At 35.2% G+C, this 23987-nt stretch overlaps 5 protein-coding genes across 8 annotated transcripts in view; 1 reads left to right on the top strand and 4 right to left on the bottom strand.

Moving 5' to 3' along the window:
- The window catches only part of LOC104813947 (protein YLS9-like), a 5303-nt gene extending 1292 nt beyond the window's left edge, over positions 1–4011 (top strand). The window contains exons 2-6 of the mRNA XM_010541775.2: positions 1–638; positions 1879–2133; positions 2248–2759; positions 2861–3427; positions 3927–4011. The exon at positions 1–638 is cut by the window's left edge and continues 27 nt beyond it. Of these exons, the coding sequence (XP_010540077.1) occupies positions 1–637 (637 nt within the window). The 3' untranslated portion in view covers position 638; positions 1879–2133; positions 2248–2759; positions 2861–3427; positions 3927–4011. The remainder of the gene's footprint in view (positions 639–1878; positions 2134–2247; positions 2760–2860; positions 3428–3926) is intronic.
- On the bottom strand, positions 3673–4578 carry LOC104814042 (LOB domain-containing protein 22). Its single transcript, XM_010541886.1, has one exon. It carries the CDS (start codon positions 4324–4326, stop codon positions 3673–3675), a length of 654 nt encoding a protein of 217 aa, XP_010540188.1. The 5' UTR covers positions 4327–4578.
- A 1739-nt stretch (positions 4579–6317) lies between these two features.
- LOC104813946 (inorganic pyrophosphatase 2-like) lies at positions 6318–7966 on the bottom strand. Its single transcript, XM_010541774.1, has 4 exons — positions 7722–7966; positions 7384–7505; positions 7066–7267; positions 6318–6822 (listed from the first exon to the last, which is right to left on the bottom strand). Exons 1-4 carry the CDS (start codon positions 7878–7880, stop codon positions 6448–6450), a joined length of 858 nt encoding a protein of 285 aa, XP_010540076.1. The 5' UTR covers positions 7881–7966; the 3' UTR covers positions 6318–6447.
- A 3648-nt stretch (positions 7967–11614) lies between these two features.
- Positions 11615–17165, bottom strand: LOC104813945 (serine/threonine protein phosphatase 2A 55 kDa regulatory subunit B beta isoform). Of its 3 annotated transcripts, none has more exons than XM_010541771.1 (14): positions 16694–17165; positions 15629–15732; positions 15440–15535; positions 15230–15349; positions 14846–15058; positions 14352–14443; positions 13994–14112; positions 13549–13672; positions 13254–13377; positions 12965–13033; positions 12788–12879; positions 12602–12679; positions 12366–12433; positions 11615–12259 (listed from the first exon to the last, which is right to left on the bottom strand). In XM_010541771.1, the coding sequence occupies exons 1-14, from the start codon at positions 16821–16823 to the stop codon at positions 12123–12125; spliced, it is 1566 nt and encodes a 521-aa protein (XP_010540073.1). In that variant the 5' UTR covers positions 16824–17165; the 3' UTR covers positions 11615–12122. The 3 variants fall into 3 exon arrangements, with proteins under 3 accessions (XP_010540073.1, XP_010540074.1, XP_010540075.1); XM_010541772.1 differs by having other exon boundaries at positions 14849–15058; XM_010541773.1 differs by having other exon boundaries at positions 14852–15058.
- Positions 17166–18510: 1345 nt separating this feature from the next.
- On the bottom strand, positions 18511–23565 carry LOC104813944 (anoctamin-like protein At1g73020). 2 transcript variants are annotated; one of them, XM_010541770.2, is made up of 17 exons: positions 23478–23565; positions 22829–23148; positions 22254–22323; positions 22037–22152; positions 21813–21939; positions 21639–21739; positions 21444–21535; positions 21236–21340; positions 20851–21120; positions 20581–20713; positions 20393–20506; positions 20237–20304; positions 20024–20154; positions 19793–19875; positions 19601–19708; positions 19315–19473; positions 18511–18855 (listed from the first exon to the last, which is right to left on the bottom strand). In XM_010541770.2, exons 2-17 carry the CDS (start codon positions 23012–23014, stop codon positions 18733–18735), a joined length of 1986 nt encoding a protein of 661 aa, XP_010540072.1. In that variant the 5' UTR covers positions 23015–23148; positions 23478–23565; the 3' UTR covers positions 18511–18732. The 2 variants fall into 2 exon arrangements, with proteins under 2 accessions (XP_010540072.1, XP_010540070.1); XM_010541768.1 differs by lacking the exon at positions 23478–23565 and adding an exon at positions 23339–23471.
- Positions 23566–23987: the final 422 nt, after the last annotated feature.

The raw sequence follows: 23987 nt of genomic DNA, 5'->3' as shown, positions 1-23987 counted from the left end.
CCGCCGCCACAGTCGCGGATGCTGCTGCCGGTGCTGTTGCTGGACGATCTTCGTAGTCATCCTCCTCATCCTCCTCGTTGCCGCCGCCGCCGCCGTCGTCTACCTCATCTACCGGCCCCACCGTCCAAGCTTCTCAGTCTCCTCCCTCAAAATCTCCGCCCTCAACTTCACCTCCTCCACTCACCTCACCACCGCCATTTCCCTCGCCGTCGTCGCCAGAAACCCTAACAAGAACGTCGAATTCCTCTACGACGACACATCCATCAGCGTCACAACCGCCGGCAAAGATGACGTCATCATAGGACGCGGGAGTTTCCCGGCGTTTGTTCACGGGACCAAGAACACGACTCTGATCAAGGTTTCCGTCGGGAGCCCGACACAGGATCTCGACGAACTGTCGGCGAACAAGGTGAAGGGCGAGATCAAGAGCAAGAAAGGGTTGCAGACGAAGATCGTTCTGGATACGAAGGTGAGAGTGAAGATGGGTTCTCTGAAAACTCCGAAAACGGCGGTTAGGGTTACCTGCGATGGAATCAAGGTGACAGCTCCGACGGGGAAGACGGCGACGACAGCGAATACTTCCGGCGTCAAGTGTAAGGTCGATCTCAGGCTCAAGATTTGGAAAATTACAATTTAAGGTAAAAAAAAGTATTTATTATATTCGTAGTTCTTCTTACAGCTTAGGGTTTGATTTCAACTTCGTTATTGATTTCATGTTTTGTTGTTTTGAACAACAGAGTGTCTTCGGTTCTTGTAAGATTTATATTTTTTTTTTACGTAAATGGGAATATATATTGATTGATTTATGATTTACCGATCTCATTTTTATTTTTTTGGGGGTTTTCCTGTGATCATTTCGTTATCATTCAATAAATTATTTCAAAATTAATTATTTTTGCTTGTGTTATGAATTGAATCGACTTAAAAAAAACTATACCCATACGGTAAATGTATTTTTTTAGATTCAAAGATTTTGTAAAATTTGATCATTCTAATTTTTACACAATAAACATTAATTATCACATTTACATTTTTAATGCATTGAAATTGAATCACGTTCAATGAAGAAGGTGTCGGTGACTCTCTCTCTCTCTAAATTAGTTCGCTTTTGTATTATTGACTTTTTTTTTGTAATGAAGAATTTAAGTTTAGTATGTTTGTCTATTAATATTTACATATTCCTTCGAATTATATGAAAAAAAAATACGACCGACGATGAGTGGCTGAATATAGTTTTGCCATACATTAATTAAACACAAGTTTTATATAGAACTAACATTGTAAAAATGTATACTAGTTTGATAGTTTCGAAGAAAAAATAAAAATGATGATCAAAATAAACTTTTTTTTATTCATAAATATATACGAATTATATATATAATGATATTTGAAACATATTTAAATCTAGTGCAATGCTTGATTAGTATCTGTACATAAATTAAAAAGATATTAAACTGCTAATTATCTGCTTTTGTTTTCAAAGTCTCTACGAGTCAATAATATTTACAGAAAACCATGTGACCACATGCCATCAAGTTGCGCATGTTGACTTTGGCGGTTCATATCCAGACCTAATACCTATAATTTTTTAATTTCATCGATATTTCTTTATTTTAATAAAAACAATTACAGCTCGATTTATATTGTTTAATTTTAAAATATTTAAAACTACACCAAAAACTATTATAGAAATTTTGAAAATTTTAATTTCAATTTAAATTCACAGCTAATCACGAATTTATATATAAATAATTTCATATTAATCAAGTAATTAATTTATAATTCTGATTTTTAAAACTTGACGTTCTTGCGATCGTTTCCGTTTCTTGAGTTGCTCCTTCTTCATTGATAAGAGTCTCCTGTATTTCTTGGATCAAGTCCTTCAGCGATGCTTAACGGTTCATCAATGTCGCCAAATCCACACCCAAGTTATCGTCTCCGACATGATTTTAGCCGTTCTGGATCATTCGCTGCGAGATTCGTATCGGGTCTCCCTCTCGATCCCCGTAAAGTGCCTGAGACTGTAATATCATCTCTTGTTCATTCGGACTCGCTCTTGTGCAACTGAATCCTGAGAGCTCACGTGTCTTATGCATCGTACGAGAATGCCTTGAGCTCGACGTTGAAATATATGTAAGCGAGGTGTTCTTGGTGATGGGTTTACTTTCCGTTTGATCCGTCGGGCTTCTGTGTTCTTGGCTCGTTATGATTCGCGCAGGGCTTTGCTTAATCATGTTTTTCCGACAGGTTCTCGAGATAATCTTCACGCGGTGAACGAATAGCCGACGATGTACTCGAATATGGGGCAGATGACGGACAGACGCCTACAAGTTGTTTGTTAAAATGTCTGTGAGAGACGAGATTTCGTGGAATTCTATGATATCGGGGTTTGCCCTGATTTGTGGTCGTGAAAGTGCTGTAATGGATGCAATCAGAAGAAGGATTCGAGCCAAATGAAGCGACTTGGACTTCATTGTTATTTTCTCTGTTCATGTGGACGGCATGAAGAAGTTATCAAGTACTTTTTATATGATGCCAATGAGAGAAATTGCAGCCATTGGTGAAGCTCTTGCCTTTTTCCTCTCTGTTTGTGCTGAAAAGTTTCACGGGCACGCTACAAAAAAATGGTTTCAAAGATTACTTGCTCTCGAAGAATGAGCTGATTGATAAGTAGAATATGTTGAACAATTGTTCCGAGGAAGAGGAAACAGGAGGTATAGAGGGCTGGACTTCGTTGACGACATCGTTTGTCAAAGCCGGTATAGTTCATGAGGTTTTTACTGTATTTTCTGAAGAATGCAATTTTCCAAAGTATTGTCCAATGCTACGGCTTTTTGTTATATTCCATCCACTTGTGCAGAGCTGACGGATTTGAGTCTCGGAAGAGAAGTTCATGGACATGCAATCCGAACCTTGATGAGTGATAACATTCTGAATCAGAGTGGATTGGTTAGCTTGTACACAAAACATGGGTTTCTCAGTGAGGGGGATATAGTATTTGAAACAATGATGGAGAACCTTGTGGGCATGGGGTAGAGAGCTCTAAGCATATGTTGTTGTCTAACATTTACTTGGCAGGTGGGAGATGGGAAGAGTATGCAAAGATTAGGGCTTTGGCCAAGACAAAGGATCTAAAGAAAGTTGCCAGAAGCAGTTTGATTGGTGTGAAGGAGAAGGAATAGGTGTTTTCAGCGGGGGCAATAAAGGGGGAGAGAGAGAGAGGGAGAGAGCAGAATGAGTTACCAAGCATCTACCATGTTCTTGAGGATTAGATTTGTCGTAATGTGAAAAAACAATCACCTGATGTGAACTTATACAAAGAGAATCCGGACATGTGGGCCGAGCGAGAGATGAAGTGTGTCGCCTTTGGAAAGATGCTAAACCAAACTCTCAGAACACAGGCATGTTTCAGGTATACCTACTTAAGGTAATCATCGATTTTGATTTCTAATTTCGTTTCCTGCATATACTTCTACAGAAAGAAAATGAGCTTTTCGGTGTAAAGAACCCCTAGTATAAGGAGTATTTGTATTCACATAATGTCAGATTACCAATTCACCATAGAGAGAACCTTAAAGAAGAAAGGACTGTTAGTCGTAGAAAAACCAAACTAGATCTCATGGGTTCAGATAATACACCGACTAAATCTAAAAAGAGTTACACTTTAATCACCTAGGAGGATATAAGAAGCTGGTTCAAACCCATATCTGATTTCCTTTTAGCAATCCCTTTCTGCTTGCGGATTTCATCACTCGAAACCTTTACCACAGGCTTCTTCTTCTCATTGTTATCATAATGATCATAAGTACACTCCATGACAAAACCCTGTTGCATGTACTGATCTTGCATGTTCTGATCATTCAAAACATGCCATTGCTGTTCTGTAAGATTTCCATAACCATGATAGATCTCTTTCGTTTCTTGAGGCCTGCCTCGGAACAGAGCCAGATGCTGAAGAACGAGATCGAGATCAGCCTTTGTACTCTCGATTTGCTGCTGGAGATTATGCACAACCCTGTAAATCCCACCAACCGGGTCACGTGCTCGCATATCAGCCTCCAAGATAAGATTGTTCATAGCCAAAACCCTTTGAGATTCCTCCATGTTTTTGATCATTTTGGTGATGTTACTGACACCAAACAGCTTATGAGCATTGATGAACTGTGTCTGTCTGTCGTGAGGAAAGTGCGGTGCGAGAAGGCAATTCTTTGAACACTTTTTCCTCTGGTACTTGCAGGCGGCGCAGGCCGGAGACGTGGATGTGTTTCCGGAGGAGGTGACGGTGGACACCGGCGTGGAGCCGCCGGAGTTTGCGGCGGAGGGCATGGCCTTGGTCGGTTAAGTTGAAAGAGTGGTGTCCTTGATTTTCTGCTGAAGACAAGGGGAGATAGGAAGGGAAGGGTTTCTGCTGAGAACGTGCGAATAGATCTTTCAGTTATTTAGAAGAGAATAAAACGATTTTTTTTTTTTAATTTCTAATGGTAAAATAGTTAATAGATATGTTTGAGTTTGTTTATTTTAATTTTAAGAGATAAAAATTCAGAAGAAATGCTAATTTAATCCAATTTAGGGATTTGTTTTTTTAGAGTTTTATCGTTTTAAGGTTGTTTTTTTTTCTGTTTGGTTTAAATGATTTGTTCTAATTAAAATTGGGAAATGGATATTCTAGTCGAAACCCTATATAAATGAACAAGGGAAGTAAATATTCTTGTGAATAAAGAAAAGGTTGAATCAACAAAATCAATAAATTGTAGATAGTGTTTGGTAATTTGATGACTGTGTAAAAAAACTTTAAAGTTAATCAAATATTTGAATTTTATCTAGGAAAACTGATTTTTAAATGATAAAAATCCTATAAAAAAGATAAAAGACAACAGAAAAAATCTCTTTTAAATATTAAAAAAATATGAATCTGGATAGAATTCAAATTCGACGTACGAAGGTCTGTAATTTTTTTTTTCAAAATTTTCAGAATCAGAAAATACTAGTTCGAAACTAATGGAACCAAAAACCCTAAATAATAACTATTCCAAATCTTTTTTTTGGTAAAATATATTCCAAATCTTATATATTCCACGTCATAAGTGTAGTCACTAATGAGAGTATGATCAACTATAGACTATTAATACACTAAGGTCACGCTAAGATTACTATTGAAACTAGTTTTAAACATTAGTATTGATTTTTATATGATTTTAAATTTAAACTCGTATTTTTATTTCTTTATCTATCCTTTTATTAACAAAAAAACTCACCACATAATTATATTTGACCGGTTTGACCACAATTTCAAATGATCGGAAATCCACGTATTGACGGATTGCTGATGTCATTTTTTAAATTAAAATTGATAATGTGTATAAGGTGACATCAGCAATCCGTTAATACGTAGATTTCCGATCGTCTAAAATTGTGGTCAAACCGGTCAAAGGTTTATTAGAGCAATAATTTGCAAGTTCGAGGTTTTATTCAGTGACAAGTTACAAGTTCGGAGATTGAATGATAGTTTTTCAAGTTGAAGGTTTATTTGTATATATTTTTGCAAGTTGGAGGTTTTTTAAGGTTTTACCCAAAAAAATAATTATTATTATCACTCATCGGAATTTTAAAAATTACAAAGCCGCTACTATAAGTAGAGGAATCGCCACACCAACAGACAAGAGTGGTGGACTCGACGCCATAATTAACTAATCAAACAAAAATTTGCTCTTGTTCAATCAATCGCACAATTTGAAATGCAAAAGTTCATGGAATTTTACGAATTATATTTCTTTGGTTTAAAAATTGAAATATTTTAGCTTTTATCTAGAAAAATTGTTTTCACTTTATTTCCCCTTTTTTTTCATACCCAATTCAAAGTTAATTTGTTTAAATTAGCATCTTTAACATAAAAAAAATCGATCACGTTTAAAGGTTGTTATTTTAATACAAAATTAAATATATTATATGCATATAGGTGAAAACTTTCCTGTTTGGTTAACAGTGTACAAATGATGTTTGGTTAAAGGTGAAGCCTTTAATGAATTGCTTGAACTCCACGTTATAATTGCATGTACTATTTAAGCGAATCTTTATAAAAAAAATATATATATCTTAAAATGCTACACCTACATAACCTCCTTAGAAGAAGAAAAAAACTTAATATAGTACATTTATAAATATGTCATTTGTATTTGAATTGTAAAAATTATATCATTTGTTGTTTTTATGTGAACGGAATTATATAATCTGGTGTCTTTTCATATAATTTATTGTATTTTATATAAACAAAATTATATAATTTGTTTAGTATTATGAATGTGATCCAAAACAAAAAATAGGTCAAATTCAAGTTTTTAATGCCATGATTCACTAATCAAACAACAACATCAATCGAACAAGAATCTGTTCTTGTTCGATCGATCACACACAAATCTGAAATGTAAAAGTTTTTTTTTTTTTAATTGGCTAATGCTGACGAACTTGAACCGGGAGAGCATGAGACAGTGCCTCATGAACATTCCCCACCGTTATCTTGCAATTCTCCGATGCCAAGATCTTCTCTTCCTCTTCGTCTTCCGTGTGAATCTCCTCGATGATCTCCACCAACACCTTCTCCAATGTTTCTCCGTCGATCCATTCTCTGATCTTTGCACTTATGAGCATGGTGTTCTCGCTGATCAGGTCCCACACGGGATAGTTCTTCCTCGGCATCATGTAATCAACATCGTCGAGCTTTAGGGCCGGGCAGTAATCTCCTGCTCCATCGCCCAGGTAGATGATCTTCTTCTTCTTCTCCGCTTCTTTGGATAGAGAATCTTGAATCTTCTCAATGACCAAAGCCTTTTTTTTTTTTTGTACAAACATCATGTTAGAACATACCAAAGTTGTTTAAACAACATGGTTTACAATAGAGACAAAGACATGGGTCCACCAAAATCTAGCATGGGACATGCGTTGTCTGATAATGACATATATAATATATATTCCGAAACACTTGGAGCTATTTGAATAAAACCATATCTTATGATCCGGATCTGTCACATTATTCAAATAAAAAAAGAAAAAAAGAAAAAAAAATTATACCTTGCACATGTTAGGAGGGCAACGAGAGCAGCCATGTGAGGATTTGGTGAAGTCATGGTAAGGAGAGATCCTCAATCTGCCATGCTCGTCGATGAAACCTGGGTTCGTGTTAATCTCAGAGAATAAATCTTTAATCCCGAGATGTTCAAGGACTGTCTCGATGAAGAACATGTTCGCATCGCTCACTATCCTCAGCTCGCATCTGAAACCAACCCACAAATCTCGGATCAGTAATTGTGGTTCTGTTCTACAGATTCAGCGGACCGAAAATCGATCGACCACTCTCGATGATTGAAGATAGCAGTAAATGCAAGTTACCCGAGTGCATGTGCTGATTTGATGGCAGGGACGACTCGAGGGTGAATCGGAATCGTTCTGAGGACTCGTTTCACGTCATCAATGGTTACGTCTTCATCACGAAGCTCCTCCATCATCCGATCCTGAAACCCAAAAGAAGTTGTGATTCAGAATTTGTTCGACGAACAGACAATGAAAACAAGAGAAGATCAAGAGAAATCATGGGTTTGATCCGGATTCGCAGTTCGAAATCACGAAAAATCTTTTCCGGTTCAAGAAGTCTAAGAAAACCCAGGAACCAGATGCAACATTAACGTGTTTTCGGGAAAGAAAACAAGAGGGAGAGAAGGAGGAAGCACCATGAGAGAGTTCCAAGGCATTGAGGGGAGAAGCTGATTGAACAAATCAGTGAAACCCAATTCATCGAGGACCCAGTTATCACTGTCGACGTCGATGATTGTCTTGTCGAAGTCGAAGATCACGACAATGTCCTTCCTCCTGTCGTTGATTTCAGCCATCTCTCTGAGAAGGAAGAAGGAAAACTCTCTGGGTTTAGGGTTCTTCCTGACGAATCTGTGTGGGCTTTGAGTCAAGTGCAAGGGGATTGTGGTATTTATACAAGTGGAGGAGGTTCATTACTATTGACGCTAATGGAATATTATTCCCCTGGTTTATTCCTAAATCCTTGTCCTTGTTTAGTTAAGTGTATTATGACCGTTGGATTTGATTACTTTCGTGGGTCAATGAGTTGATCGGACGGTGTAGAGGGGTTGTTGTAGTGATTTTTGGGGTTTAATTTGCACCTTTTGAAACATTTGGGTGCAATTCGGAAAGGAGAAGGAAACGCGGGTGACAAGAAGAATATTCGGGAGAATCTCCTGAATTCTATTCCGTATAGTTGCGAAGTTGGTTAACTCGTTTCAATCATGTTCAGTATGTAAATTGAATTCCATTACGAACTCTCTTTTTTCTTTTTATATTTAAAAATAATATATATATATATTAGAAATAAGATATATCCAACAAAAAAAATAATAATGGAAACTCAATTAGAAATATGTATTGGCGTTTATTCAATACTTTTCTATTTAGGACCGATCACATGATTTCCATGGTTTATTATATGACAGTAAATTTATTTGTTAGAGAAATATATATTATAATAAATCGCTAGAAAAAAAATGTTTCATGATTTATAAATTATAATGCAGAAAATATATATATTATATTCATTGGCCATTTTCCTAAGAGAAGAATGTAATGCTAATTCACCAAACGTGTAACTATTCGCAGCATGGGGCGAGTTTTGTTCTTCTTCCTTTTCTTTCTAAAAAAAAAAAAGAAGGAATAAAATTTGATGCGCACACGCAATTAACATCCAATTCGTATAAAAATGGACACCTAATTCACGGAATTTGAGAATTACACTTCTTTTGTAACAAATATTCTTGAAATTGAATAGTATTCTTTTCATGTTCATTCTAATATTTATATTAAAAAAATTTATTAGAACTTTCGAAAATATATTTTTTTAATTCTTGCTTTGTCATAAAAAGTTTATATATATATATATATATAGTATAATTGCGCTTTTGAAAATATTATTGGAACGATAATGTTAAAATATACCCATTTCTTATTAGAATTGTCTATCGAATGCGACGAAAAAACAATAATAAGGATTGATGACTCATTTCTCACAATCCAAGAGTTTATTTGCATCCCTTTTTTGCTTTTTATTTATTTTTATGTTTTCGTCTTTTAATATATCTCTAGTTGCTTTCTGTTTTCACTTTATATTCATAATTATGATAGACTTTATTTTTTATTTTTAAAATTTGGGTTGCTGTCTTATTTCTTTTAACGTCCATCAACCCTTACATCGTGCCTATTCGTTCACCGGCTTTCTTATTTGTACATAGAGAGAGAGGCCAAGTTGTGCATTGCAAAAAAGCAGTTGATATCCTGGTTTTATTTTTTTAATTAATTATTTTCATATTTAGATTTTTTAAAAATATTTTTTGATTCAATTTTTTATCAAAATTATAGATTTTTTCTGAAAAATTTCCCTCATTTCCATATTCAATTAAATTTAATTAGTTTAAATTGGTCTCTTTAAAAATCAACAGTAAAAGCTCCATTACTTTAAAATTTATTGTTTTATACAAAATTAAATATATTTTCTAATAATATGTATACAAGTGAAAATCGTCCGCTAATGATTTGACAATTTGTTTCACAATAAAGTAAAAAATAACAAAATCTGCTAATATTATTTTACTATAGTATTCGCGCGCGATGATATAAAAATCTACTAATCTCATAGAAAGATAAATAGTAACCATTTTTTTTAAAAAAATCAATAAAATTATATGATGATACTACATCAAGATTTGTACAATAAAATCTTATTGTATTCTTCATTTAACCAAATAATATATATATATATATATATATATATATATAGACATAGATGTAGAGTAAACATAATTTTAATAGGAAACTAAATAACTAAAATATACTTATAACGAAAATATATCCATAATATATATCTCAATTAATAAAATATCAAGGATTCGTATATATCTCTAATAGTTAATACAAATCAAATTTCTATACTTTTCTTTTATCAAATTCTTTTTTTTTCATTTTAATCTATATAATAATAGTTAGAATTTAATCTTTATATAAATATATAGATATATATTACCAACAAATTAAAACTTCATATTTTAACGCCTTCCAATACAAAAACGTTTGCAACAACGGTCAATTCGATTCAGGAAAAAACTACTATACTATTATTTTATAAAATAAATATTTAAATTATATATATATAGATCATAATTAAATAGAATCCAATAGTAATAATAATAATAATATTAATAATAATAATAATAATAATAATAATAATATTTCTTAATCGAATTCAATCTAAAAAGAACAGTAATATATAATAATCATTTTTAATTGAATTCAATCTAAAAAGAACATTATTTTCTAAAATGAAAATGATCGAGCTAAAAATAAATAAAACTTAATAAAATTTAATAAAATTTAAAGAACCCGAAGATATGATTGAAATCCGACCTCTATTATTTGATAGATAGATGGGATCGCAAATATGGGTTTTTACTTGGATTCCATTTGTGGAAACAAACAGTAGTACACAACTTTTGTTTTAATTTCTTTTTTATTTAATATCCTGATAATTTTTCTTAAATTGTAACATTTATTTGTTAACAAAAAATCAGCAAAAAATTAATTTAATGTTGTCCACTTAATAAAGTATCTTTCTTCACCATTCCAAAAAGGAATTTCCATTAAACAAAAAGGTAAACAGTATTTTCTTTTAAAGATATGACGAAATAAAAGAACCATATCTTTGACCCGAAAACTAAGCTGATTGATTAGCTCATCCCATAACTCATCACTTGTGCGATTAGATATTTTAATATTCATATAACCATATATATATATATATATATTACAAAAAATAATTAAACAGTTGATATTTGTAATCATGATAAAAATATCGAAAGAAAAATATCGGTTTTTTTATATATATTTTGAGAGATAAAGTTGTTTTTTTAATAAAATTTCCATCAGTGATTATGTAAAAATGTAAATCTTAAAACTAAAGAAAGGAAAAATATCTTACATGAAAATTTATAGGAATCGTGGTTTCTAAATTTCTAAAATTCAATAGATTACTCTTCCGTAAATTTTACCGTATCTTTTCTATTCATTTTTAGATTGTAAATTCATCTTTTATTTGAAAAAAAAATTCACGTCAATTTTTTCAAAGGATACCAACCTTTGAATTAATATCCGAAATAATTCATCTCTCTTAAACAACACCATTTCAAAATGAATAAAATGAGAAAAATACTCCAAATAGTAAATACAAAATTTTTCATTAAAGTCATAAACTTTCGAGAGTGGAATCACGTGGACCGATCTATTTTTGTGTATATACATATATAAGGCCATAGTGGACTCCCTCATGCATCGTCTGTCCACTCTCTAGTTTTTCGGATTCTATTTTGGTTTTGTAAAAATTATATTTATTTCGTTTTTTTTTATATAGTCGAAACCAAAATATCGGTTAATAGTCAAACCCTCATGTCACACTTCAAATTGCACCACAGATCCCACATAATGTTCTCAATAAGAACATGCTGTAAATTGTAATATCATCATCATCATCATCATCATCATCCCCTACTGTTAAAAAAAAAAACACCAAAGGTCGAGGGAATCCAATAAATATCATTAGACATTACCTTCTGTAAAAAAAAAGGTCTTTTTTTGTTGTTCTTTGTTGTTGGAGGATTTAGACTACAATCAACACATTTTCATCTTCTAATTCTCCGAGATATCGTTGATCAAAACAGATAACAAAAAACACAAAAAAAAAAAAAAAGAGGGGAAGGGGAGCTGATGAATCTTTGCCTCAACGGACGAGATTTCGCATCTTCCTCGTTAATAAGATTTGCGGTTCGGACAGTCATGGCCTCACTTTGTCACCGCCACAGCTTCTGTTACTACATCTTCTGGTTACATGTCTTAAAGAGGGAACCGTACTTCCGTACGTACTTTAGTTCTTTGTTTTTTTTCCTCCCCAAACTCTTTTTTTTTTCTTTAGTCTTTGAGGGTAAAAGGAGGGAAGGGAAGTAAAACCCGAAAAAAGGATTAAAAGGATGTTAACGAAGCAGAGCAAACCGTGTTTTTTTTTTTCCCGTGCATCGAGCTTCTCCTCATGCGTAGTACATGTACAAGCTGTTTGCAGCGGCACAGGCTATGGAATTCTCGGTCGGGTGCCATGCCAGGTGCAGCAACTTCGTTGTGAAATCGAATGCGTTTCCATTTGCATCCGACCCGGGACTTTCTGATCCTGTTTTTCACGATTGAGAAAACACGATTGAGAAAAAGAAACAGAAAAAAATAATAATAATTCCGAGCATTCGAAGCTTTTGATGCGGGTTTTTTAGATTACTAACCCCGTCTTACTACACGTGTTATACTGCTGAGGGATCTCGAAGGTCTCGAAGGTGTTTGAACTTGCCTCCTGTAAACATGCAGCAGAAGTTCGGACAATCAGTTAAATAACTACTACTTTCTGTTAACTATCAATGTTCTAGGAGATGTTGTCCTTTGTAACATAGACCAGTTAAATAACTACTTCTGTTAACTATCAGTGTTCTCAGAGATGTGGTCCCTTGTATGTAACATATACCTCATCGGGTTTTTGCTCGCCTCCAAAGTTGTCGCTTCAGTACTTCCTGGAGCAACTCCAAATACGCGGAACAGATTGCTGGTTCAGACAGAATTTACGATAATACTTTGTTATTGTCCATCTCACATGAAAATAGAGAAGCATTATTGCACATGGACAAACTATGTTTCCGGAAGAAAACAAAACCTGTAAGAACCCGACGCTACCCGCAATCCATCACCACTTAGACAACACTCGAATTTATCAAAGATCGAGTCGTTTTCATATAAATCACAGAGCTGAAACAACGGAAAGAGTTTAACGATTAGCCTTTGAATGAAAATCATCAGCGGCATGAGAAGAAGACCGGAAAAAAAAACTCACCTTTGGTCTCAAGTGTTCATGAACCTGGTAAGTTGCTACTGGACCAGAATCCATATTTATGTCCCACAGCTGAAAAAGTTGATAAGATCAGATAAAAATCGAAACACTAGAGATTTATTTATCATAATCTGTATCCAACTCCTTTAGAAGACTGAACCAAACACCAACGATATAATAGCAGCAATATAAGACTTTTATAAAAGACACTCGAAAAAAGGATAGTTTAATGTCATTGTATAAAAGGAGGAAACACAGCACGAAATGGAGACAATATCACACAATTCCGAACCTTGAGCGTCATGTAATCGCGACTAAGTACGTATCTTCCATCCTTTGAGAATTTAATATCCGAGATTGAGGCAATTATCTCTGTGAAGAATGATCTTGAACCAGGTGCTTCTGGCTCTTCAAATCTGCGACATGGAATAACTACAGTCAGAGACCTGAAACGTTATTCATAACGACAAGATAAACTAAAGATTGCGATTAAAATTCTCACTAGTTTTTCTCCTCCTTTATTCGACATATTGCCAAGAGTCTTTCCCGAAAAAATGATGAAAAAAAGGAGGAAAATCACTACTTACAATTTGGCATGAGTATCACATAAAGCTGATTGCCGCAGATCAATCAGACGAATGGATCCTTTTGAACTGCTATACGCGAGCATATTACAATGTATTGGATGAAATTCGGCTGATGTAATTACCTCTGCAGATATATGTAATAATCAGTATTTTGCTCATATTAAGACTTTAAAGGAGAAAAAACATGACTCTGTAATGTACACTGTGTCCGAGTTTGGCTAAGACTAAAATCAAAAAGAGAAAAAAACAAGCAGGCCGAGAAATTGAAAACAACAATGCTATAGAGCAGATGCATGGCCAAACTGGCTTGACAGTTACATCATTTAAGGTTACATGTAACATATGAATAAACACAGTTGCAGACATATGAATGTGTTAAACTGTTTTAGATAACACCTTTTTTTAGATAAAAAGAAAAGAGGGGACGGGAGAAGAAAACACACACCGGTTAGATCCTCCATGTTTGCAGGCTTAACGTCAACAATATTGAAGCTCTGGTTGCTGATTTCCAAATTCCAGAGGTTTATTCTCAGATCATCCGCTGAAATAAATGTTTCTCCATCACTGCAACATCATAGATGAAAAATTATAATCACCGGGAAGAAAAAGATAATGTACGTGCAAGTAGCGAATTTAAGGATAGAATAAAAACTTCCACAAAAAGATTATTCATACAAAAAAATCCAGAAAAATGGCATTTCTACAGAAATACTATAATTTTTTTTCCTGTCCTAACAATTGCCTCCAAACTTCATGGATTAGCGGGGGATTTTTTTTTTTAATAATAGAAAGCAGAAGTGTACCTGCTATTTGAGATTGAATTGATATGATAATCATGAGCATGAGCATAAACTCTCCGGCATCTGGCCGCAAGGCTGGTTTCCTGGCTAGTTACCTAAATATTGCAGAAACATGCATTAGTGCAAATAAATGATCAACCATCTAATATATGATATTTAGCTAGCACTCAGTATCAAGCTTCAGTAAAGACAACAGGAGACCACATGCCACCTAAGAAACCTCCGATAATCTTCACAAAACAAGTAGCCACAATGATGTACGATGACCCATCATCACGATGAAAGTGGTAAATATGCAACTTCAAGGGGTGGCGGATCTATCAAATAGAATATTGACAACTTTCTAACAGGAAGGAAAACTAAAAAGGCATCATACAAATACTAGACAAGCAGGAGATTATACAGTTATCTTGTTCTTAGAAACTTTGAACCTAAAAACTTAGGTTCTTTTCAAAAAAGAGTAAAAAGAAAGAGAAGACAAATATTGAATTGATTACAACTACCACAGGCAAACGCAGAGATGGGATTCCTCCTGGAGGGAAAGAGAAGTCATTGCTCAGATAACCATGTGCTCCATCTGCATATAGTCCATTAGCAACAAACTGAGTTGGGCTACTTGAGTTACTTGAACTTGCTAGACTGCCGTTTCCCACGGTCTTGGATGGATCGACATTCATATCGCTGACTTTCTTGATCTTCTTCTCTTGAATCTGTTTTATACCAAAGCAATAAGGTGGAGGAACCAAACATTTATAAGGCAACATATGAATACCAGATTACAGTTCTGAATCAGACAGGCAGCAAACTGTTTTTATAACGGCCTTAAAATTTTGGAGGGGAAAAAAAAAGAAAAGATAAGAAGAATGCCCTGTTTCTTTCACCTTCCAGAATTTTATTGTCTTATCATTTGTGGAAAGAAGAAACAATGAGCCATTTGCTGGCTGACACCATCTGATTTTGTTGATTTTCTCTTCTATCTCCAAACTCTTTAGATAGTCGAACTGAAAGTGAACAAAGAGCAAGGGATCATTTCAAGCACGAGTGACAGGGTCACTGGTGAATAAAATTTGGTGAAAAATTATACTGGATACCTCAGGTTCGTGACTCTGGAATTCTGTTTTATAACGAAACTCGGGATGTCTAACAGCATAATCTGCCCTCTCAAGATCCCTCCTTGACCCGCCATGCTATAAATATCATACAAAAAGGAATGCTTTACAACACAAAACAAATACCATAAGAAAATCCATGTAAACCTAGTAAAAGATGAAGGAACATACATCTTTCATATCTGTCCTCTCGAACAGAACCACTCGGCCCCCACGGTCACCAGTTGCAAGGTGGTCTCCACTTTTATCAAATTCAATTGCAGAAATAATATCAACTGCAAAAATATAGACAGAATTATTATCCATCCAAAGAAATAACTATAAGGCAGAGGCTACATATGGCTATGAATTCAAAATGCACATGACTTGTTCTTTCATCGATGAAAACAAGTCATTCAGATATGCTAACCACGGTACATATAGCAGGCAAACAAGCAGAATGGATTTGCAGATACATTAGACAAAGCAGGGTGATAAGGTATTGAGTGTGTGTCTCCTAACTGCTGTAATACCCCTTGGCAATAGCATTTATACCATATTCAACTAAGGAAATTTGGATCATGTACTAACAGTTGCAAAAGCGAAAATTTAACGTTTCAGGCCATTTGCTCACCACTCAAAAGAAACTATCCACTGCACCAACTCAATATCATAATTTTCATTCACCGCTACAATCTGTATAACCATCAGCAAACATTGATCAACTAGCCCGGCGATCCCACATGTTTTCTTTACCAGATAACAATGTCAAGCACACATTCTAGCCATCGAAAACAACGCCCAAAGTGTTTAACAAATAGAAGTTTCGAGCTAAATCAAACTCCTAAGTCATATTCCAACTATGAATGGTATTCCAAACCCCTGCAGATTCGTCGTCAAAGAACAACAACAACAACAATAGGGACATTCTTGAAGAGATCCAAAGTACCCGTCACTTGTCCATACAACATGGAAATGTTGTATGACCTGTTTACAGGGCCCAACTACACTTCTGAAAATGCAAATCTTAGCTAGCTGCTATACGAAAACACGGAAACCCCTGAATCGAATTCACGAATTCATCAATGGCCCACTCGACAGTAGAGGAATTTCTCACTAATCCATGATCTAACCCAGATCCAAACCGCAAATCAAACCACGAGTTCCTATCATATCTTTCGGATCTAATGACAAGGGGAAGAAAAGCTCATCATCGTACTCTATTTCGCAATCTACCACGCAAACGCGAGAGATTACCTTCCTGAACTTCTTCTCCGGCGGCTCGCTCGCCGAAGACCTGCGAGAATCGCCACTCCAAAGACGGAGGAGGACCGCTCCCACCGGAGACTGCGGCGGCGGCGGCGTCATCATCACCACCACCGTTCATTTTTTCCGAAGATTAATCCGAGAAAAGGGCTGCAAAATAAAATCCGAACTTCGAGAAGAGAAATACGAGCTTCCAAATCTCAATCACAGAATCAAAGATCGCATCATCGCCATAATCATCTTCTTCGATTCACATTCCAATATTCCGTTTTGTACATGGATTTTGGCCGATTGAAGAAGCAATTGATCGATGATGATAATTTCGTCCCCTTTCTCTCTCTCTAGAAAATGGGAATTTGCGAATTCTCTCTCCAGAAAATTAAAGAAACGAGAGTAAAAAAACACCACCTTTTTTCTCTCTCTAAAATGAGAAAATCGGGAATTTCACTTTAATGTTTTTTTTCCGGGACTAAAATGACCGAAATGAAACAAATCCAGTACTTAAATAGTTATGTCTAATACTATAATGTTTTGTCCTGATGATATATTGGGTATTTCACAGCGTTACAGGCGGTGATGTATCATTTCATGACAGGCATATATTAGTGGCTGAGGATATTTTTATTGGGCATCTACATATTTGGCTGAATGCGGAAGGTGCGTTTTTTATATGCTACTTATGTTATGTGCATGGCACGCAGTTCATGAATAAAAATGATAAGTAAACTAATTCAATTGTTTTGCATAATAATTTTTTTTTCTGGTAACTGTTTTGCATGTTATTATTATAAATAGATGGTACTCCTATATTTTCCAAATATTAACAGATGATAACCCACGACTAATAACATAAATATTAATATATATTATAAACATATAAATAAATATATAGTGTTATCTAGCTTTACTATGAAGAAGTTATATCTTCTTCACTATGAAAAAATTGCTATGAAAAAGTTGTATATTCTTCGCTATGAAGAAGTTGCATCTTCTTCACTACGAAGAAGCTGACTTTTCTTTGATATAGAGAAACTAACTTTTCATCAGTACGAAGAAATTCCTTATATCCATCTATAAATATGTGAGTGATGTATTATATTTATAACATACGAAATACGAAAAAAAAAATTTATTTCTCTCTTTCATACTCTTTTTCTTTTTAATGTTCCATTATTACTTTTTATCTTTCGTTTTCAATATGTTATCAACACGATACTCTGCTGATATAGATATATAAAATCATATAAAAGGTAATGTATGATCCTCTATCTCTATTCATCTTCAGTTTCATTATATATAGACATTGAGAAATTTTTATTCCTCTCATTCATACTCTCTTTCTCTTTAGTATTCCACTGTTCTTTTTATCTTTCGTTTTCAACAATATAAATATATTAGCTGTAATAATTTGTAAATCATTTCATACACCAAACTTTAAAATTTTCAGAAGAAAAAAATATAGGAATTTTTCTTAACGACTACGTTAAAACTTAAATTTTTAAACTGTTTTCAAAAGTCATTATATTACGGTGTTATTTAGAAATCATTTTAAAATGCATAGTTTAATTTTATGATAATTTTTGGAAGTTATTTAAAAATTAATGATATTATTTTAAAAAATGAGAGTTTAATATATAAATTAGTAACAATTTATTTATTTATTTTAAAATTTTAAAATTCTTGTATTTATTTGAAATTTTTATACAAAATCACGGTATTTGTCCTTTTCAAATATTAGAAGATGATATACCCACCCCAAATACTGATAATGATAATCTCTCTTGTCAAGCCTCTCATCTCTAACATCATTCCCAAAATAGGACGTATTTGCTCATCGTCGTGTAAACCAAAGCACATACAGACAAAATAAGATTCAAAAACTGCAGTTTCAGACAAGATGACATAAGATTCAAAAACTGCCATTGTAATATGCACAATTGATAAACCCAAACACAGGCACACAAGTCTGTAAGAAATCTACAGATCCTTTTGCAGATTTCTTCTTCAAAAACTGCTTCTCGCTTTCATCTTCACTCGGATTTCTTCTTGACAGAGGATATTTCACCAGAAATGGTTCTCAAGAGCTGTTTAGAGTACATGTCTTGCGCCTGCGTTACGTTCTTCACCCGACTCGCTCTCACCCATGCAGGCTCCTGATATCAAATTCATCATTCGTCCGCCACAAGACGATACCCACACACACACACAAAAATCTATCTTTTGGTGATCCATGATGTTTTCGCAGTGTAACGAGTAAAAAAATCCCATCTTTTTGGTGACCCATGAAGTTTTTCCCAATGGAATATATGGAACATGCAAAAAAAAGTTCACCTTTCGGCGATCCATGAAGTTTTTCGCCATGTACCGAGTAAAAAAACCTTGTCTTTTTGGCGACCCGTGGTGTTATTTGCAATGGAGTATATGTAATGAGTAAAAAGATCTCATCTTTTTAGTGATCTATGATGTTCTTCGCAATGTAACGAGTAAAAAAAATCTCGTCTTTTTGGCCACCCATGATGTTTTTTCGCAATGTAACGAGTAAAAACATCCATCTTCTGGTGATCCATGACGTTTTTTGCATATGCAACGAGTAGGACAAGATAGTACTGTACCTCAGGGACGAGACGAGAGAGCCCGAATTTCAGAAGCAGGAGAATATGCTCAATGAGGAGAATAGCTGCAAGCCCGGGTTCGATCTTCCATTTTCCTTCTCGATCGTATAAGCATACCAAAAGCGCCGAGTTTGTGCATATCGACATCACTATTAGGAACTGAGATTACCGCAAAAGATGAGAAAACGTGCAGTGAGACAAAAAAAAAAATCGAAACTAACACACCCGATGCCCAAATAATTTTACCATTTTTTCAATGTTGGACTAACCGATATGGGTAAAGTACCTGACATATGTTTAACCAGGCTCCAATTGTAGCAGCAGCCCGAGGAACAGGTCTTCTCAACGTGACAAGTAGCTTCAGAGCTTTCGTTCTAATCCCCATTACGTTGTTCTGCCCATAAAGTTCGTGTTTTTTAGACGGGATCAAAGAATATAACAATCAAGCGAAGAGGAATAGAAAAAATGGATTCTTTACCACCGTTGCAATGACAAAAGCAAGCGGGAATGCACAAGCGAACATCATGATCATTCCAAATTGCAATGCCAACTCAAGGAAATCTGCAAACATGTTTCAGATTTCTGCTTTCAGATAACATTCACATTCACGGATATACATGCATACGGGTAAATGTTAGCATGCATGTATATGTATATATACATAAATATTGGAGATAAATGATGGGCAACAATTTCATTAGTACATTACCGTCAAAAAGACCGTCTTCAAGTTCAGCACCGATGCTAGCTGAATATGCAGGTTTGAGGTATTCCTTTTCAACCCTAGAGTTAAACTGTATCTTTCCCATCGATGACCCGGTTTCCTTTTTCTTCTTCTTCCTGGAAATATATGTAGTTACGGATTTTCACTAAAAGTTCTGATAATAAGCATACAGAAGTTACGTTGAAATAACCGGTATACCTGACTCTGTACTTCCTGTAACTGTATTTTAAGTAAGGCAAAGAACCATCCATCAATGTCCAGAAAACCTGCAGAAAAATTTTAAGTTACAGTTAATGTCAGCTTCGATATTTTTCAAGGAAAACTATACAATAAATCTCCACATCCACCCGTTACCTGTGAGATTATTAACCGTTGGATCAAGACTTGTCGAAGGGTTTTAAAGTTCCGATGCAAAAGAACGTGGTAGAAGATCCCGATGTATGTCTGCATAAAATAGAGTCCGAAAACCTGCAAAAAACAGAAATCTTCCTTAGCAATGATGAAAAACGGGCAAAACTGAGTTACTCGAGAACAGTATTTACCTTGTAAATCAAGCTATTAGCTCGATATTCCGCATTCTCGTTGATCTCGCGGTTAATCAGCTTAACAGATATCTTGCCCCCGAACCGGTTGAAGTATTCGATGATTAGCAGATAGATAACCGTTAACACAAATCTGAAAAAACCACAGTGAACAATGGTCATATAGCCACTGATTGTGCATACTCTAGAAAGGGATATCAATTGTCTATACTCTGGAAATATACAAAAAAGCTTATTTGAAACCCGTAATAAAAGAGAGACGAATCTTACTTGAGTATATCGGAGGTGATAACCTCGTAAAGATGAGCATATGCCAATTCAAACGGTAACTGGAGGCAGATAATGCTTAAGATGACAATAACATCGTTTCTAAACCTCTTGAAATATGCAAACCATTCGTATCTTTGATACGCTTCCTTCTCTCTGGTTTTCTCGTTTCCGAGCTTTTTTATAAGTTCCTTGGGACATGGAAGGGAACTCCACTCCATCCCGAGAAATTTGTAGCCTTGACTCGGGCCAATTGTATGATTGATATGCCATCTATGCAAACAGGTTACGGAATAAACGGGAAGAGAGTCAGTATCAAAGCTCAAATAACAAAAATATGCAGAATATAGATTATAAACTATAGTGTTTTTACATAAGAGGATGGTACCTAGCCAACAAGGCAGCGTTTTTACGTTTCCAGAACTGAAGCAGCAAGGCAGCCCAAAGTATTATACTTATAAAGAAGATCGGTAAAACAAGAAACTGCAAGTATCTGGTCAAAGAAAAACAAAAAGAAACCAAACTTGGCATGACAAATATACCAAAGTACCGGTACATTTTATATAAAATGCTTAAAAACGGAAATGGAAGCTTACCCGAAATCAACCATTTGCACTATGAAACCAACTACAGCTGGAAATATCATCCATCGAGTATACATTCCAAGGAATGAAAAGTAGACTCCAATCTGTAATTATTCAATCCATACATTACATTTCATGTCAAAATCTTGTGTTTTTGTTTTTCTGTAGTAAGAAGCAAATCAAGATTAGATGTATCTGTTGGCATACCTTTGCACCGAAGTATGAATATATCTGATCAATCGGTTGATGCGTGAAGTCCAACCAATCGAATGCCCAAGTTCGGAGAAGTTCTTTCCTCTTCAATTCATCTATGACAGATATATATGTTCTTGCTTGAGAATTTGAGATCATAGCAAAAATTTCTGATATAGAACAACATACCATGAAGAGGAAAGACTTGTTTAATGACACCCTCAGATTCCAGTCTTCGAACTAATGATTCCCCTACCGCCCATCGAAACTCTCTGCCACTAAGTCTCAGTGTAATGTCAGAAGAACAATTGTTTACCTGTAGTACAAAAGTTGAATACCGATGCGTCACAACATATAATCAATTTAACCCGAGAGGAACTCCTAAAAGGTCGATTTGTACAGACAAAACATACAATCCCATATATAAGATGTTGATAGCACCGGAATCTCTCAAACCAGCTGAATAACGAGCCATCGGGTTGCGTCAAGAAAGCTTCAGCACCATCCATCTCAAATGGCAGATCAATTCCTGAAATTAGTATTCAAGATTGGATAGTAAACCTTGCTGTGGAAAGAATAAGGCTGGTGTGCAATGAACTGAAGCCATTACTAGAAGGAACCAGTGTTTACCTACACGGGTAGGTTTACGAATTTGAAGCTCAGCTGCTGCACTACCCAATGTCTCCCTAGGAGCTGCTACCTAAAATGGAAGAGTTCAACCTAAAACTGTGATTACAAGCAAGGTTTAACAGAGACCATCCAATCAGAATCTCTTTGCATCATAGGAATGAGGAATCTAGAACTTTAGTTTTGTCGAAGTAAGACACTTGACAAATTAAGCCAGATAACCAGACAACCTAGGGATAAAAACTTCACTACCAGGCTTTGTTTGTCTTTCTAATTCATGAGTTTTGACGTTCAAACTCAGCAATCTTACTATCTTAGACACTGACTAGCCGGAATTAGAAGCTTTCTGAAACATTGTCTTCCTCATGGATTCTCTCTCTGATAACCGCAATGGAGAAACTTGCACTCATTTTTTTTTTTATGTCAAATGCATGTTTCTCGACCAGAAAAGGAACATGGAGAGGAACCCACGAACAGAAACACACAGAAGCAGAGCAGTGACATCTCAGAAACGCAACTTCCATATGCCACATATATATAAATGCACAAATTACTGGTGAAATGGTGAAAGGACAGACCTTGAGAAACTCATCTGTGAGACCGACAACCCTATCGATGGCCAAACCTCTCTTGTTCAGCTCATCCACCAAAACCTCAACACAGTTTCCTCCTTCTTCTTCTTCGCCTCCACCTTCCCGTTGAACCCTCTTAGGAACCACCATTGCAATCTCGTGAACGAGATCTTCCCCATTGCTCCCGTTCATCTCCAAAACCGACTCAACACACCAAAAATTTTGAAACTTTTTGAGTTTTTGCCCTTCTCTCTTTCTTCTCAGACGTCGCTCAATATCCAAAGCTCGCACCTTTCTTCGCCCTCTTGGATTCTTCTATGATCTCGCTGAAATGGCCAAATGGGTACCCATCAAACATAGCAAGATACCACCTTTTTTTGTTTTACTTTCTAGTTTCTGGGCTTTAAGAGAAGGAAAAACGAGGATCTGGATTCAAGCCGAGAGCTGCGACAAACAAGGGCAAAATTCAAATTACAGAGGAAAAAGAGGCTTTTTTTTAATCTTTTATCCCAATACCCGTCGTAATTCGAACCGGTTTGGGTCGAAGGAGGAAAACATTCGAACACAGAAATCTATCAGGGAAGAGGTAGCGACAAGTTCTATGATCTGATAAGCGAGAATAAGAATGTGCAAAGGAACAAAAGAAACTCCCGACACAACACAGCACTGATGTCTGGAGACGTCGGGTAATGGAGGAGGTGACACATCGGACGGTGACGAAGGAGCAATGCCACGTCATCCGGCGTACCCAGTTCCATTCCAATCCGATATTTTGTGAGATTATAATGTAGAAAATATCACACTCTCACCCTCAAAAGTCATCATCACACTCAATTACGATCACAATCGAACGGAATTGACAGATACACAATAATATGCGAATTGAATCTCATAAAATATTTTTAATCTAAATCAAGTTAAACATTTCTAACCAAAAATTAAAAAAAAACTAAAACAAAATTAGCATTCATTTAAAAATACTTACTTTTTGTTAATAAAAATTATATTCCAAAATGAATATATATATATACATTAAATCGAAAAATCTATAATCAGCCAAAATTGGAATCCAAATGAAACCTTATAATAGTCATTGTTGAAGATTTTTTTTTTTTGTCAATGGGCCAATGGCCTTTGGGTCTCTTCATGCAGGAAAAAATGGATG

The sequence above is a fragment of the Tarenaya hassleriana genome, unplaced genomic scaffold (assembly GCF_000463585.1).
Source record: "Tarenaya hassleriana unplaced genomic scaffold, ASM46358v1 Cleome20, whole genome shotgun sequence".
Lineage (NCBI taxonomy): Eukaryota > Viridiplantae > Streptophyta > Magnoliopsida > Brassicales > Cleomaceae > Tarenaya > Tarenaya hassleriana.
Note: the sequence above shows the minus strand (reverse complement) of the source record. Positions and strands in the feature narration are given on the sequence as shown.

Coding starts and splice junctions, on each gene's coding strand:
- LOC104814042 (XM_010541886.1), bottom strand. CDS start 4,326: ATGCCCTCCGCCGCAAACTCCGGCGGCTCCACGCCGGTGTCCACCGTC.
- LOC104813946 (XM_010541774.1), bottom strand. CDS start 7,880: ATGGCTGAAATCAACGACAGGAGGAAGGACATTGTCGTGATCTTCGAC. Junction 7,506..7,721: donor TGCCTTGGAACTCTCTCATG/GTGCTTCCTCCT, acceptor TTTGGGTTTCAG/GATCGGATGATGGAGGAGCT. Junction 6,823..7,065: donor GCCCTCCTAACATGTGCAAG/GTATAATTTTTT, acceptor AAAAAAAAAAAG/GCTTTGGTCATTGAGAAGAT.
- LOC104813945 (XM_010541771.1), bottom strand. CDS start 16,823: ATGAACGGTGGTGGTGATGATGACGCCGCCGCCGCCGCAGTCTCCGGT. Junction 15,350..15,439: donor TCCAGAGTCACGAACCTGAG/GTATCCAGTATA, acceptor GTTCACTTTCAG/TTCGACTATCTAAAGAGTTT. Junction 15,059..15,229: donor AGACAATAAAATTCTGGAAG/GTGAAAGAAACA, acceptor GGTATAAAACAG/ATTCAAGAGAAGAAGATCAA.
- LOC104813944 (XM_010541770.2), bottom strand. CDS start 23,014: ATGAACGGGAGCAATGGGGAAGATCTCGTTCACGAGATTGCAATGGTG. Junction 20,155..20,236: donor TACAGGAAGTACAGAGTCAG/GTATACCGGTTA, acceptor ATATATTTCCAG/GAAGAAGAAGAAAAAGGAAA. Junction 18,856..19,314: donor TCTCTCGTCTCGTCCCTGAG/GTACAGTACTAT, acceptor ATTTGATATCAG/GAGCCTGCATGGGTGAGAGC.